The 17,248-nt window shown below is 46.2% G+C and overlaps 1 protein-coding gene across 2 annotated transcripts in view; it reads right to left on the reverse strand.

Moving 5' to 3' along the window:
* CPSF1 (cleavage and polyadenylation specific factor 1) overlaps window positions 1-17,248 on the reverse strand; it is a 146,949-nt gene that overhangs the window by 66,744 nt on the left and 62,957 nt on the right. For both annotated transcript variants that reach the window (XM_068126028.2, XM_068126027.2), the window contains 8 exons: window positions 14,619-14,735; window positions 14,180-14,237; window positions 12,838-12,932; window positions 11,141-11,215; window positions 8,471-8,551; window positions 7,996-8,112; window positions 6,469-6,585; window positions 5,353-5,494 (listed from right to left, as the gene is read on the reverse strand). In XM_068126028.2, the coding sequence (XP_067982129.1) occupies window positions 5,353-5,494; window positions 6,469-6,585; window positions 7,996-8,112; window positions 8,471-8,551; window positions 11,141-11,215; window positions 12,838-12,932; window positions 14,180-14,237; window positions 14,619-14,735 (802 nt within the window). The remainder of the gene's footprint in view (window positions 1-5,352; window positions 5,495-6,468; window positions 6,586-7,995; window positions 8,113-8,470; window positions 8,552-11,140; window positions 11,216-12,837; window positions 12,933-14,179; window positions 14,238-14,618; window positions 14,736-17,248) is intronic.

Consider the following 17,248-nt stretch of genomic DNA (forward strand, 5'->3'; position numbering starts at 1 on the left):
GAGTTAATACGAGGCAGGCAGAGGAGGATCGGGGCGGAGTCGAGGAGGAGCCGCAGAAGCAATGACGGTAAGCACGAGCCGCCAATCAGAGCTCAAGGGTGGTGGCGGCTGCGTGGCGTCAGAGGGCGTGGTGAGAAGAGTCTGGTGAGTTCCAGAAGGTTCGGGGGGCGTAGCTATAAAACCCACTGCGCAAAGCCCTCGACACGACTTGCATCGGAGGGCTAACAGGACTTGACTTGCTGCGAGAGAGAGAGAGAGATAAAAGGACTCGCATTGTACTGCCTGATGAACTTGACCACTGCACGAGAACGCACGCACTAACCAACACCAAGTGTATTGAAGAAGAGGGGTTGGTCGCTACATATACGCGGGCGCAGCCCGACGCGCTGATATCGAAATAGCGCATTTCAGCCGCGTGAGTGAACGAGGCTGAGTAACCGCCAGCCGCGCTAAAGTTCGCCCTCTACCGTTTCGCCCCATCATCCCTTTGTACGAGAGACGCGCGACTATTCCCTGCCTTCGCCTGCCGCCATCTTCGCGGGACGTGCCAGGGACAGTGGAGAGCTGGACGAGGACCATCTCTGGACGCGTTGGGGAACACCTGCCCATCTACAATCCCCTGTGTGAGTGTGAGTGAGACGGGCCCGTTGTCCCAGGGATAAGTTAAGACTGTTTAAGGCTATTCTGTGTCTCTTCGTCCTTGAACTGTATATACGTGTGGGAATAATTAAACCCTTGTTCTTTCTTTCTGATTCGATCGTTCCTGTGGTTTCCTCAATTGACTAAGCGTGGCACGAATAAGATCGCTCCAATCGGGTTCCAATAGTTAAGACTGCGCGGACCACGTGTACGCAATCCGCTCGGCGTACTCAAACCACACGTGGTTCGTGCGAGGCTTGTTTCCTCGCTCCCAGGGCAGCGCAGGTACTTAGGTACGAGCGAAAAGTAGTCCCGAAACCCTACGCCAAGTGTGTCCGGGAGGGACGAAATAAGTCTCGGTTCCGCCAGGCCAGTAAAGACAAGGGGATTAATCCCCCCTTGATAAGGGGAAGAAGGCCGGCATAGAGAACCGTAACAATATATATCTATCTATAATTCCAGTAATCTCTGTGTGTATGTTTGTATGTTTGTATGTTTGTCTGTGACCGCTGTTTCTCGACAACCACGGGTCCGATATACTTGAAACTTGCCAGGTATATTGCTGGGGACCTGAGGATGTGCCTTTTCAAGGTTTCATATTAATCGGACAAGTAGTTACCGAGCTATGGCGATTTCTTTACCAAACTCCGCAAGCCGTTCGCTTTGGACCAAACCATTTCATGTAAATAGAGGGGGGGGATTGTCACCGTACTCGCAAGCCGTTCGCTTTGGACCAAACCATTTCATGTAAATAGAGGGGGGGGATTGTCACCGTACTCGCAAGCCGTTCGCTTTGGACCAAACCATTTCATGTAAATAGAGGGGGGGGATTGTCACCGTACTCGCAAGCCGTTCGCTTTGGACCAAACCATTTCATGTAAATAGAGGGGGGGGATATAATTTTAGATATATATATAGTACGGGCATGCCCTAGTATATTAAACAAGCAGATTAAAACGTACAATCAGCAACAGGAATGCTCCACATCCGAATGTCAATACAAGTCGGCATGGACGGGTGACGTTGCTGGGTGATCATGTGACTGGTATCAACCGACTCATAACGTGGGTTGGCATTCAAATTAACTAACATCGACGATAAACAACCTTAAGGAATAGATCTGCTGACGTGGCACCACTCCAGCAATATGTACGTCAACAATTACCCAAGGTGGACGGAGTTGTTGACGGATTTGGATGAAACTTATAAAAAACTCTCTTCCTCACTCGCCCTCCACTGCCCTCTCTCCACCTCACCCCCAGGAATACCTTTGGCTACGGCTTCCACTTCGCTCCCACCTTTTGTTCATATGTGTGTTGTACCGTCCACCAAACAGCGATGACTCCATCTACATCTCACTGTCTGATAATATGGACCAACTTCTATCTACCCATCCCAACTCTCTCTTCCTCATATGTGGTGATTTCAATTGTCACCATGCCAGTTGGCTGGGTGTGGGTACCTTTCTCACCAGCCATGGCTCTTCAGCAAAGGACTTCTGCGACTCACTGGGACTGACACAATCTGTCAATTTCCCGACCCGGATCTCAGTCAACGGAGCATCTTCTCTTCTGGATTTGGTTATGACAAACTTCCCTGAAAATGTCTGCTGCTCTTCTTCTGCTCCAATCGGCTCATCTGATCATGTGCTTGTCAAAGTGGACATCTCTCTGACCATTCTCAGAGAGCCTCCTCAGCGTCGACGAGTCTGGCATTTCACTCAGGCCAACTGGCACGGTCTTCAAGCAGCCATCAATCATCTGGACTGGTCTCCCATCTCTACCGCCTCTGACATCAACTCATTCTGGGAATTCTTTCAAAGTAAATTGCTCTCTCTCATGCACAGATTTATACCATCTCGTCTTCAGTTGTCAAACCCTTCCTCCCGTCCATGGTACACGGAATCTTGTGGTGAGGCTGTTGCCCTGAAACAACTTGCTTTCGTCTCCTGGAAAGCAAATCCAACGGAAGGAAATCTCATTTCCTTTCACAAAGCCCGAAACAAGTGTGTGTCCACCCTCAGGAGAGCCAGGAAACAATATCTCACCATTCTCAAGACCGAACTCTCTTATCTGTCTCCCTCTTCCAAATCCTGGAGGCGTCTGGTCAAATCTGTTTCTGGTGTTTGTTCCCCCTCCATCCCCTCCCTCACCTCAAACGGCTTAACGGCTGACTCCGCACGTGAAAAAGCTGAATGCCTCAACTCTGTGTTTGCCTCTAAATCTTGTGTCCCAAACCCATCCCTCTCTGTACCCACCGTACCCAGTCGTACCCAGCTGCTCCTGGACTCTGTGTCCTTTCCTCCTGACAAGGTGGAAAAGTTTCTGTCAACCCTCGACTCTGATTCTGCAACTGGTCCTGACGGCATCAGCCCACGGGTCCTAAAATCATGTTCTACTGCTCTTTCACTCCCTCTTTCTGTTCTCTTCACCCTCTCTATTGCTCAAGGTCATCTGCCATCTGCTTGGAAATCAGCCAACATCACCGCTTTGCACAAAAAAGGTGCAAAAACAGACCAATCAGCCTTCTCCCAATTATCAGCAAAGTCATGGAATCCATCATTGCTTCAGATATTAAATCTTTCCTCTTCTCCAATGGCTTGATCTCTGATCATCAATTTGGTTTCAGACCTGGTCACTCTACTCTGGACATGCTGCTTCTGCTTTCTCAACAATGGATGGAGGTCCTCAACGCCAAACAGGAAATTAGAGCTGTCTCCCTTGACATTTCACGTGCCTTCGATACGGTCTGGCACCCTGCTCTACTCACCAAACTCTCCTCCTTTGGTATCCATGGAAATCTCCACGCATGGCTGGCGGACTTCCTCTCTGGTCGTAGTCAACGTGTGGCCCTGAATGGGTTTCTCTCATCTCCTCTTCCTGTTCAGGCTGGAGTTCCCCAAGGTAGTGTTCTGGGCCCTGTGCTTTTTCTGGTCTTCATCAATGATCTCTCTGACTCTCTTGAAAATCCTCTCTATCTCTTTGCTGACGACTCTACTCTCTGTCGCTCCATTCCTCATCCCTCAGATCGGCAGTCTGCAGCCTCCTCACTCTCTGCAGACCTGGACAAAATCACAGACTGGTCAAACAAGTGGAACATGTCTTTCAATCCTGACAAATCTCACACTCTTACAATGTCTCTCCGAAAGGACCGACTGGACAACCCTCCCATCTACTTTCTCAACAATCCTCTCCAAGAAGTTCTGTCGCTCAAGCTTTTGGGTCTCACTATCTGCCATGATCTTTCTTGGGAAAACCACATTTCCAAGCTGGCCTCCAAAGCCAGTCGCCGACTGGGCATCCTCCGTCGTGCGAAGTCCTTCCTTGGCACACCTGAGCTCCTCACCACATACAAGGCTTTCATCCGCAGCTCAATGGAATACTGTTCCCCCCTCTGGGCTGGTGCTGCTGCCTCACACCTTGCTCGGCTTCACGCTGTTGAGGCCAAAGCTTTCAGAATCATTGGAATCTCCTGCGATGTAGTCAACACCGAGGGCCTTTCACTCACTCACCGCAGGCAGGTTGGTGGTCTTTCTGTCTTCTACAGACTCCTCTCCGGCCTTGCTCCCCCAGCTCTCTCTGTGCTCTGTCCCCCCAATATTCCTTCAGGTCGCACAAGATCTGCCTGCAACCCTCTTATGGTTAAACTGCCAAAGTCTAGGCTCTCTGCTCACCTTCACTCTTTCATTCCCCTTTTCTCCCGCCTCTGGAACAAACTCCCCCACTCCCTTCAATCCCACTCCTCCCTCCAGGTCTTTAAAACAGCTGTTCACCACCATCTCTTATCTTCCCCCATCGAAAACCTTGATCTTTTCTACCCCCGGTAATTCACCCCAGAGTCCTTGCAGTGTTCATATGTTTTATTCCTCTCCCACCTCCCCCCAAGTCCTCCCGATGTCCCTGCTCTCAAATGTTGTGTTTGTGTCCTTCCCCCTCTTCCCCCTCTCTTTTGTGTCCTTCCCCCTCTCTCCCCATCTTGTCTGCCACTCCCCTTGTTTTTTGTGTTTTGTGTGTCGGTTTGTCTTTTTGTGTGATTAATGTCAGCTCTTTCACGAGCCTCGATCTTGTATACAAAAAAACAAAAAAATAAATAAATAAATAAACTTGGCGGACAGTTGGAAAAGTTAAGGGTGAAACTTGGTGGCCAGGTTAGGTGTGTGCCAAGGACGAATTGATTACATTTTGGTGAAGATCCGGATACTATAATTTTTAAAGCAATTCTTCACCATTGAGAGATAGGGCTAAAAACGATATACAGCATGATATCTCAAGTTATTGACAGATATGAATGACATTTGGTGGTTGGCTATGTGACAAGGACAAATTGATTTGATGTTCGAATTTGGTGAAAACCTGGATCCAGATAGGAGAATCTTTTATTTTTTCTGGTGATTCTTCATAATTGAGAGATAGGGCCAAAAACAATATATAGCACGGTATTAAAAAACGTTTTGGACAGATTATGACAAAACTTAGTGGTTGAGTTGGGTAGGTGACAAGAACAAGCCAATTAGATTTTGGTGCAGATTCGGATGCAGGTCTGGGCTATCAGTGGATACAAAATGTAAACTGTTTACCCTGGCGGAGTTATGCGCCCGACCGAGTTGCATTCTAGTTCACCAATGTCTTGTTGCAAATTGAGAACGCTGTTCGGTAAATCATCTGAAAAAAACATGGCGGTTGCAATATTGTGTCGTAATATTGTACTCCTTACTGCCTTGCATGAGGCGCACACCCATAGGTGACACCTGCAGAATGTATCGATTTCCACCAAGGTTTCCGGCATAAACCGTTGGGCCTTGTGTATTGAAGCCACTGTGATCCAGCTCCATTATTTCCTGCCCAGTCTGCAGAATCTATGGAGACACAACACAATATAGACTTCATGTCAACCAACATACATCAGAATTTGGCTGCAATTACAAGAGGCACTGGATGCTAAATTCCAAATACACTCCCCATTCGTTACACAAGTCGACTGTTACACAAGAACTTCAAGAACATGAACAGATGAACAGCAGGTCAACAGCAGAGATGAAAATGGAAGTAGCAGAACCTCCTCCCAGAACTTCCGCCCAGGATCTCGCCCTGGATCTCTCCCAGGACCTCCTCCCAGAACCTCCTCCCAGAACCTCCTCCCAGAACCTCCTCCCAGAACCTCCTCCCAGGACATCCTCCCAGGACATCCTCCCAGAACCTCCTCCCAGGACCTTCTCCCAGAACCTCCTCCCACGACCTCCTCCCAGAACCTCCTCCCAGGACTTCCTCCCAAGACCTCCTCCCAGAACCTCCCTTCAGCAGAACCTTATATACGGCACAGTTTTGTGCTGATATTGGTGAAGGTGAACTCCATAAGTTACATTGCAGGTCATCCCACTGATGATCAACAGTTTGGGGTGTACTATTTGACTCATGATGGAATACACAACACACAACAGGCATTTTAAGGCCATTTTCCCTGCTTGAGCGGGAAATGGAATGACGTATGTAAACCACATGGGCATGGAAATTCGTACAGTTCTGCCAAAAGATTGGTATGGTAGCACAAGGTGACACTATTCATCGTTGACAGGGGTGATTACAATTCCAGCAGTAATGTGTGATTAACAGTAATAGGACAGAACAAGAAAAGGTCGGAGATGCAACGCAGCATAGATTGTGCCGAATGTGGTAAGCAATTCGAATGCACAAAAATGAGGAAGTTTAATTACCCAACCACTTCACTTGCATCTCCATTTTACCAAATGGCACGGCACTTGGCAGAACATAAATTCAGCGATATTCCATGAAAAAATTCTGATATGGATCGACAAGAAAATGGGCAAAGTACCATTGTGGAGTCAGTTCTGCTGAGGATTAGAAATCCATGTTTCTTGGAATCTCCTTCCACTACATTTTCCTCTTCTCGTTCTTCTTTAGATGTTTCTGCACCTTCGTCAATCTGTTCCTGAAATACAGCAATGTATGTTGGCAATCAGTTCAGAAGAGCACAGATATGATAGAAATCGAGTAGAGCATGAATATGTCTACCGCCAAGGTACATGTCATACAACATTAAATCAATAGACGAGGCAACTGTTGAACCACAAGGATCATTTTTTTTGCATCACCGATGGAATTTTCATGAAACATTGGTAAACATATAATGCAATCGATCCAACATCAGTACACAAGATGGTTTGCCAGAATACGCCACACAAGTACCATCATGTTCAGCTTGGTCCTCCTGGTCTTCTCATTGGAACACTTGGAGATCATGATGTCGTGACCACAGGTTTAAATCACACACACTGCCTGGTGTTGGCTTAGCGGTTAGGGTGCCGGCTTGGGATCCTAGGATCCTGGGTTCGAATCCTGGTCGATCGATGAATTAACGCCAGGGGGGTTGACTCAGCCTGTCATCCTTCCGAGGTCGGCAAATTGAATACCAGCTTGCTGGGATGAATGATCCGGGTGTGTACCCCGGTTTAGAATAGGTACACCGTATCCCTGCGCATCGTAAGAGGCGACTAAGGGTTGGCGTCAGGAAGAGCATCCGGCCATAAAAACATTGCCTCAAACAGGGAACCATGATTGTCATGGGGCCCGCAAGGCTAACCCCTGCTCTGGCGGGGAAAATGGCCTTAAAACGATCATTCATTCATTCATTTTCACACTGCACTGATGTGTCTTCTCACATTGAGGTAATCTACTATAAATGGATGAGGTGTGTGTGTGTGTGTGTGTGTGTGTCGTTGGTTGTTGACTCCATGTGCAGGTTTCAGATGATGGAATGGAGCGCTCCCAGGTCTCAAAGTATACACCTTTGGCTGTGTGTATGTGTGTGCGTGTCTGTATGTGTGTCTGTGTGTGTATGTGTCTGTGTCTATGTGTGGTTGTGTGGTTGTGTGTGGTTGTGTGTGTGTGTGTGTGTGTGGTTGTGTGTGGTTGTGTGTGTGTGTGTGTGTCTGTGTGTGTGTGTGTGTGTGTGTGTGTGTGTGTGTGTGTGTGTATGTCTGTGTGTGTATGTGTGTGTGTGTGTGTCTGTGTGTGTGTGTCTGTATGTGTGTGTGTGTGTGTGTGTGTGGTTGTGTGTGTGTGTGTGTGTGTGGTTGTGTGTGGTTGTGTGTGTGTGTGTGTGTGTGTGTGTGTCTCTGAGTGTGTGTGTGTATGTCTGTGTGTGTGTGTGTGTGTGTGTGTGTGTCTGTATGTGTGTGTGTGTGTGTGTGTGTGTATGTGTGTGTGTGTGTGTGTGTGTGTGTGTGTGTGTGTGTGTGTGTGTGTGTGTGTGTGTGTGTGTGTGTGTGTGTGTGTGTGTGAGTGTGTGTGAGTGTGTATCCCAAGAGTAAGATGTAGAGGTGTTGCTCGAATGCAGTACCTTCTCGGCCTTGTCCACCTGTGCCTCATCAACTTTCTCCTGAGGGGCTATCACTGTCCACATGTCGTAACAACCAGGCAACTCAAACGTAGTAACGACCTGCGGTCGGATACTCCTCTGGTGGGAAAAGACGGGGAACAAGAGAGCAAGTTAAAATGCAAGTTTAAAACACTTCAATTAATTTACTACTTCAACATCGTTCTTGCACATTTTCATTCCAACTACTCTTGTCCTAACTAGTGGTTCTTAACTCAAATAACGCGATGTTTTGAGACAAGGAAGTGGCTTTTGTTACTTTCAATGTAGAACTAACTCCACATTGATGAGCCCGAAAGGGGTGAAACATTTCAGTGACGTCAAAAAGTCCATCAAATTTTTAAGCAGAGGAGAGATCACTATGTATTTTTAAAGCTATATTTTCCCTGCTGATTCATCCCAAGGGGCTTGGGTATTCTTGGCATGCTCCAGGACGAACCTGCAAGACTGACAAGGCCCCATTTTTGCCGTAACCAGAGCAGCAAACCAGCTCCAGGTCTGGATCAGTGGAATTCTGGAACTGAAGCACACCCAGCATGAGGAGGAAACACATCAGCAAAATTCCAACAAAGGGTTTCCATTCCACAAAGCTCACTGGCGTAAGTCTCAACCAGGGTTAACAGAAAGCAGTATTAATAGAGTAAGGTGTGGGAAGGATATACAAGCCAGTTGTTAAACCAGGAAGGAAGCAAAGGCGAGCTGGAGCTATCCAGGTATGTGGAGGGGAAAGTGGAGTTGGTGGAGATTACAGAAGTGGAAGTGCAGACGGCATTGAAGAGGGTGAAAAAGAGAAGAGCGCCAGGCACCGATGAGGTGTGTACAGAGATGATAATTGCAGCTGGAGATGTCGTTGGCAGTTTGAAGAAGAGGCGGTTGAATGTATGTATGAGAGAGGGCTCAATGCGGTTGGATTGGAAGATAGGGTTAATTTTGCCGATATGGAAGGGAAAGGAGGATGTTCAAGATCTAGGGAAGTACAGGGGCATTACAAGGAAGAGTGTGGCGAAGGAGATCAGTGAAGAGCAGCAAGAGTTTAGAAAGGGTAGGGGAACGACAGATGGAATGTTCACGCTGAGACATCTGGTGGAGAAGAGGTTTGAGGTGCAAGGTGAAATGGCATTGGGATTTGTGGATATGGAGGACTACGACACTGGCCCGAGGGAGATGGTAATGGCGACACTCAGATGGATGGGAGTACAGGAGGCATAAGTTAGGTTGGTGGAGGGGATGTACAAGGTAACAAAGGGAAGAGTTTTGGTTGGTCCTGGGGTGTCGGAGAAGTTCAATGTGAATATTGGTTTGAGGCAGGAAGCGCTCTCAGCCTGCTCATGTTTATCATGGTGATGGAGCTGGTAAGCAGGAAGGTAAACATGAGAGGTATTCTGGGGAGGATATTGCATGCGGACAATCTGGCTGTTGTGGTGGAGAGTGGGTGGTAGATACAGGAAGCACTGGGGACGTGGAAGGAGGCATTTGAGAAACATGGGCTGAAAATCAGCATGGGGAAGACGGAGGTGATGTGGGTCGGGCAGCAGAGAAAGGAAATGAATATCAGGTTGGAGGGGAAGGAAATCAGACAAGGAAATAGGTTTGAGTATCTGCGAGGAACAGTGACCAGGGATGGTAAGTCAGAGGCAGACGTGCGGAGGAGGATTCAGGTGGGTAAGAATGTGCGGAGGAGGGCGGAGGGAGTAATGGCAGACAGAAATATTTCAAGGAGATTGAAAGTAAAGGTTCTGATGTCTTGTGCAACGCCGGGCTACCTTTACGGTCTGGAGACGGTGGCACTGACAGAGAGACAACAACAGAGGCTGCAGATTTGCAAGAACAACTGGATCAGGAGGATTACGGGAGTGAAGAGGGTGGATAGAAGGAGGATGGTTGAACTGAGGGAGAAGATTGGTGGGCAGATGAGTTTGATGGGGAGATTGGTGAAATGCCGGCTGAGATGGGCTGGACACTTCGTGCGGATGGAGGAAGAGAGAATGGCAAAGAAAGCGGGTAGGTTGAGGGAACAAGGTAGAAGGAACAGAGGTAGACTACGGTTGAGATGGGAGGATTGTGTGAAGAGGGATTTCAATAAGGTGGTGGTGGTTGGAGAGTGGAGAGAGTTGGTTGAGGACAGAGGGAAGTGGATGAGGATCGTGGTCAAGGTAGGGCAGGAGCTTGGTACCATTGGACCTCATCCATCATAAAGAAAAGAGGAGAAGAAGAAGTATTAACACAGATCTTTCTAGCAGCAGTAGTCTACAAAAGAAATTGCATATCGTATGATCCTTTGGCACTCGGGTTTGTATCCGTCATTTTTGCTTGAACCAATCGGGTTATTAATGCACAGGCAAGGACATTTGGAGGTGCAATTGGCCTGTTCGACATTTACATCTCAACACAAAACTACTAATGCGGGGATCCTAAGTTCAAATCCCATAAACTGAGCTGATTTGTCTGTTGTCCAGGAATGTCCTTGCAATGCATGGAAAAACACTGATGTCAACTTATGTCTTTGTCATGTAAGTGATTTATATTGAAGCTCCACCTTGAGTCTCAGCTCTCGATTTGCAACAAGACATTGGTCAACGAGAACGGAACTTGGTAGGGGTTGCACAGGTTATGCCAGGTTGGTGAGCAGGTCGCAAATGGCCAATCAAGGTGTTCAAAAGCTGGCGTTAAACTGGTGACTGTTACCGTACAATTGTCACCTCGACAATGCAGTCACCTCATCAGACCAAAACCCGGTTTATCGACCATTTACGTCGCTATTATTTCCCGAGCATTCTCAATGACCTTTTCATGCTGATGCATTACATGGAGTTTACGGAAGCATGTTCATATTGACAGCCAATGAGCTCGCACTTTGTTTAGGTATTGTGGTCGGTCGTTAATCACGTCGCTTGAGGTTAATCGGTGGGAAATAAGTCTCCAGTTCAACGTGACTCGTATTCGATCAATCCACAACACGACTCCTCCGTCACCATTAACACTTGTTATCGACATAGATCTGACAAATCATATGATACATTGATTGACATTGCATTCCTGAAATGTGTGCAAATGGTTTGAGATGTCTATGGAATGTTTTGGATCAAATCAGCTCAGATAAATAGGATACCTCTTCAGACAGGAATGCCGGCTCTCCCATGGCAACATTGGCGCATGGCCCAATGTTTAAAATGCTGTCGCAAACCTAGAAACAAAGTAGATTTTTCGATTCAACGTAATGGAAAAATATATCAACCAAAGCAAGATGCGTTAGAAAATAAATGAAAAAGACAAACGGGATTACAAAATCGCTTTTCAGAAAATGGCAGAAGTGAAGCAATCACTGAAATAAAGATTCTGCAGAAAAATTAACAAACGAAAAATAATTAAAAGCCAAAAAAAAACAAAATCCCAGGCCTTGCCTAAGACCTTTGACGTGTGTGTGTGTGTGTGTGTGTGTGTGTGTGTGTGTGTGTGTGTGTGTGTGTGTGTGTGTGATATATATACACACACACACTTATATATCGCACCAAATCATCATTTGAATCGTGCGCCATAATTCAACTGGTATGGATTGCCATATCCCACTGACAGGCCGGATATGGATTCTGACCTAATCTAAAATCTAATCGGCTCGTTCTCGTCACCTAAATAACTCGTCCACCAAGTTTTGACATAACTCGTCCACAACTTTTGACAAGGATGAATTGATATATAGTTTTGGCCCCATCTCTCACTAGTGAAGAATCACTTGAAAAATAAAAACATTCTCTTGTCCAGATCCTGATTTGGATCTTTACCAAAGATCAAATCAATCATTTCCTGTCACACACCCACCTGTCCACCAAGTTTCATCCAAATCTATCCAAAACTTTTTGAGATATCATGCTATATATCATTTTAGACCTTTCTCTCAATGGTGAAGAATCACTTTAAAAATTAAAAAACACTCTCGGATCTGCATCTGGATATTCACCAAAATCTAATCAATTCATCTTTGTCACACACCCAACCTGTCCACCGAGTTTTGTCCGAATCCCACACCCAACCTGTCGACCGAGTTTTGTCCGAATCCCACACCCAACCTGTTCACCGAGTTTTGTCCGAATCCCACACCCAACCTGTCCACGAGTTTTGTCTGAATACCACACCCAACCTGTCCACCAAGTTTTGTCCGAATCCCACACCCAACCTGTTCACCGAGTTTTGTCCGAATCCCACACCCAACCTGTTCACCGAGTTTTGTCCGAATCCCACACCCAACCTGTCCACGAGTTTTGTCTGAATACCACACCCAACCTGTCCACCGAGTTTTGTCCGAATCCCACACCCAACCTGTCCACCAAGTTTTGTCAAAATCCCACCCCCAACCTGTCCACCAAGTTTTGTCCGAATCCCACCCCCAACCTGTCCACCAAGTTTTGTCCGAATCCCACACCCAACCTGTCCACCAAGTTTTTTCCGAATACCACACCCAACCTGTCCACCAAGTTTTGTCTGAATCCCACACCCAACCTGTCCACCGAGTTTTGTCCAAATCCACCTCACCCAACCTGTCCACCAAGTTTTGTCCAAATCCCAAACCCATCCCGTTTGGGAGGCATCCCAAACAAATTACAAATCCCTACCCAAATCACCTCGAGTCTAATGTCAGGCCTAACCATCCGGGTCGTGAAACACTTGAGCCAAAACCGTTCGCTGGCCAAACACACGCAGAGGAAGGTGGGAATAATTGTGACGGTTAAGGAAGTGTAACAGCAGTGGAAGTAGTCGTAATAGTATATTTTGCATTGCACAAACAATAACCTTTGAAAAGGCACGACTCACTTCAAAGGAATAAGACGTCAACTGCGTTCCCGATTGCACTTCACTGCCATAAACCTCAATCTCATCGAGATCATCGATAAACATCACATCCTTTGCTGGAAAACAACAACAACAACAACAACAGGCATTTTAAGGCCATTTTCCCTGCGAGAACAGGGGTCCCCATGACAATCTTCTCCATCTCCCCTTGTTAACCCCCTTGCCCGCATTTCTTCTTCCACGATCTTTAGCCAGGTCTTTCTTGTTCTTCCCCATCCTCTACTTCCTTCAACATTCATTTCCATCACTCTTCTCAACCAGTCACTTTCATCCTTCCTGAACACATGACCAAACCATCTCAAACTGTTTCTCTTCACAACATCAATCACAGGCTCTATTCCATTCATCTTTTGCAATTCATCATTTGTCTTCCTCTCTCTCAACGATACTCCGCACATCCACCGAACCATTCGCATTTCCACCCTTTCCAGCCTTCGTTGCTGCTCTACGTTCATTACCCATGTCTCGCTCCCATAAATCATAACACTTCTCACACATGCAGCATACACCTTTCCCTTCAGCTTCAACGACACTCCCCTCCTCGTCAGCACGCCACTCAGTTCCCGAAACTTCTTCCATGCACATCTCACTCTGGCAACCGTTGCCGAGTCTGATCCACCTTCTCCATTCAGCATGTCTCCGAGGTAGCAAAATGTTTTCACACCTTCCGGCTTCACGCCGTCTCCAAGATCTAACTCAACATTTCCTCCATCTGCAGCTCCCTCTGTGCACACCTTACACTTGAATGTAGCTGCCACACTGGTTAATGACCCTCTCAAACCACTACATTTTTGATGAACCCACTCAGCGCACAATGCACATTGAATGGAGTTCACTCCGACACCATTCCTGCACACAGCACACGGCCACTTCCCAGTTCTTTCCACCTCACCACATGCTTTACCACTTGCCATCACCTTCGTCTTTCCGATATTCACCTTCAGACCTTTTGTCTCCATACATTCCTTCCACTTGTTCATCTTCTCCTTCAGTCCATCCATACTTTCCCCAATCAACACCAGATCATCTGCATACAACAACTCCCACGGTAAACCCTCCTTTACGTTCTGAGCCAGCACCTCCATCACAGCTACAAATAGTAGTGGACTTAGTACCGACCCCTGATGCACTCCCACCTTCACCTCAAACTCACCACTGTTCCCATCCTTCGTCCTTAAATCGTTAAACCAATCACCATTAAACCTTTGCTGGAAAAACTAACAAACAAAAATCACTCGTCACAAACACCACAAGACGTGAGCTTCATGATGCCTTGCACGACTCGTGTTGGATTTATACTTACGTGCCCAATCTGATCCAACGACCAAGTCTGTACGCTTCTTTTTGCTTTGAGGTTCCTCCTGTCAGAATAATAAATCAAAACAAGTAAAGGTAACACCACAAGGCTTTATTAACGCATCTGTTTAATGAGTCTGCAGAGAAAAAGGCAGAAACATTAATCAAAAAACAATTATCACCACTGAAGATATAAATAATTCAATCACATGTAGCAAGGTAAATTAATATATAAATGAGTTGGAATGGTGAATGCCATGCAGAATACAAGGAAAATGGCTCCAAGGTACCATCTGTTGATGAAGTGGAAGGGGTTCTAAAGTTTTTAAAGTTAAAGGTCCACCATTTTGTCAAATATCAATTACATGGTCCTTAAGTGGCTTTTCAAAAGGCATGATGGCAGGGCCAGTGTATCTCAATTATCCCTCGTTCAGAATCACAAATACCTGTTTGTCACGTGATGAATCACTGGGTGTTTCCTGCAGCTTCTCGGTGTACTTGAGCAACAGCGAGTTCCCGAGGCGTGAACCAAGGAAGAGGTATCCGGGTTCAAGATTAGTCATCTGCAGGGATATTACATGGAAAAATGCTGCATCAGAAGAAAAAAAGTGGCAAATGTGGGGCAGGGAGTAGAAAGAAAGGAAGATAAAGCAGAAAAAGAGGAGTGGGTGTAGAGATTAACGACACCTTTGGTGCTTTGGAAGCGAAATAGAAATAAAAAAGGAAAATTACAGTGGAATGAGAAAAAGCATTAAAAACTAGAAGGGAACTCGGTAGAGAGCATACCTCCACAAGCTGAGCAGTTTACGTTTTGCACTGATAGGCCGGATCTGCATTTGGACCTAAACCAAAAATGAATCACCTTGCTCGTGTCACCTGCCCAACTCATTCACCAAGATTCATCCAAGTCCCAAAAAGGGTAAAACATTTTTACCGTATTCACATCCAAAGTACTGTTAAACTGTTGGTTTGTGTTCTGATTTGTGTTCCAATTTGTGTTCTACATTGATCAAAATAAAAAGCAACCTTGACCTTTTTAACTAAAACATTAAATTGAAATGAAGTAGTTCCTCAATTATTATAGACTGACAGACAGAGTAAACTACGGTTACCCTATGTCAAGTTTTTCTTGGACATGTCCTCCTTTTTGGTCCTTAAAAGGCCGCCTGGCTGGATTTCTTAAATATCTACAAATGCCTTGGTTGCGCCATTTATTTTTTCAAAGGGATCTTTAAAGATTTGCCATAATTTTTTACATCATTTAAATGGTTAAACCATTTTTGTAGATTTTCTTGCGGTGATAAAATGTGGTTATGTGCCGTTTGGACCAGGACAGATTGGTACAAGTCTGCACTACTCCAACATGGTGTAATGGACGTGTTCGAACATCACGTGTCCACTTCCTGCCAACCTCGCAGTGAGTGTCCAGTGGTGTGCTCATTCAGTGTCTTTTCAGAGTTCGTGTTGTGTACATTTGTTTGGTTTTCTTTTGATTTTCTTATTTACAATGCCAAAACTAAAGTGTAACTTTGAAGCAGAACTAAAGACAAAATTCCCGTGTTTTTGAAGCAGTCGAGAAGAATGGGAAGCTGAATGCTTCGTATGTAGAGCTGGTACGTCTCTGGGGCAAATATAGGTGCTATTGATTTGCAATCTCATGTGGACTCGGACAAGGACAGTTTGAGGAGAGAGCTCAATAATCATCCTCATAAACAAAATTGAAGGACTGGTGAAGGTAACGGAAAATCACGACATGTAAAGAGGTAACATTAAAATTTGAATGATTATAACATTTATTTTTGAGGCCAAAAGGCTTGTTCTTATTTATAGATGCTCAATGTAGATGACATGTAGTGCACAGTATATATAACATTAATACAACGCGAGTTGGTAGATACTGATACAGATACACTACATTATCAAAAGTATACGGACACCCCTTCTAATTAGTGGATTCGGCTGTTTCAGCCACACCCATTGCTGACAGGTGTATATATAATCAAGCACACAGCCATGCAATCTCCATAGACAAACATTGGCAGTAGAATGGGCTGTACTGAAGAGCTCAGTGACTTTCAACTTGGCACAGTCATAGGATGCCACCTTTCTAACAAGTCAGTTCATCAAATTTCTGCCCTGCTAGAGCTGCCCCAGTCAACTGTAAGTGCTGTTATTGTGAAGTGGAAACAGCTCGGAGCAACAACAGCTCAGCCGCAAAGTGGTAGGCCACACTAGCGCACAGAACGGGACCACCGAGTGCTGTAGCGCGTAGCACGTAAAAATCGTCTTTCCTCAGTTGCAACACTCACTACCGAGTTCCAAAATGCCGCTGGAAGCAACGTCAGCACAACAACTGTTCGTCGGCAGCTTCATGAAATGGGTTTACATGGCCGAGCAGCCGCACACAAGCCTAAGATCATGCGCAATGCCAAGCGTCGGCTGGATTGGTGTAAAGCTCGCCGCCATTGGACTCTGGAGCAGTGGAAATGCGTTCTCTGGGGTGATGAATCACACTTCACCATTTGCAGTCCGACGGACTAATCTGGGTTTGGCGGATGCCAGGAGAATGCTACCTGCCCGAATGCATAGTGCCAACTGTAAAGTTTGGTGGTGGAGGAATAATGGTCTGGGGCTGTTTTTCATGGTTCGGGCTCGGCCCCTTAGTTCCAGTGAAGGGAAATCTTAACACCACAGCATATAATGACATTATAGACGATTGTGTGCTTTCAACTTTGTGGCAACAGTTTGGGGGAAGGCCCTTTCCTGTTTCAGCATGACAATGCCACCGTGCTCAAAGAGAATTCCATACAGAAATGGTTTGTCGAGATCTGTGTGGAAGAACTTGACTGGCCTGCACAGAGCCCTGACCTCAATCCCATCAAACACCTTTGGGATGAATTGGACCACCGACTGCTAGCCAGGTCTAATTGCTGAACATCAGTGCCCGACCTCACGAATGACCTTGTCACCTACCCAGGCTGAATGGAAGCAAATGCCCGCAGCAATGTTCCAACATCTAGTGGAAAGCCTTCCCAGAAGAGTGGAGGCTGCTTTTGCAGCAAAGGGGGACCAACTC

The sequence above is a fragment of the Myxine glutinosa genome, chromosome 10 (genome assembly GCF_964187855.1).
Source record: "Myxine glutinosa chromosome 10, kmMyxGlut1.1, whole genome shotgun sequence".
Taxonomy (NCBI): domain Eukaryota; kingdom Metazoa; phylum Chordata; class Myxini; order Myxiniformes; family Myxinidae; genus Myxine; species Myxine glutinosa.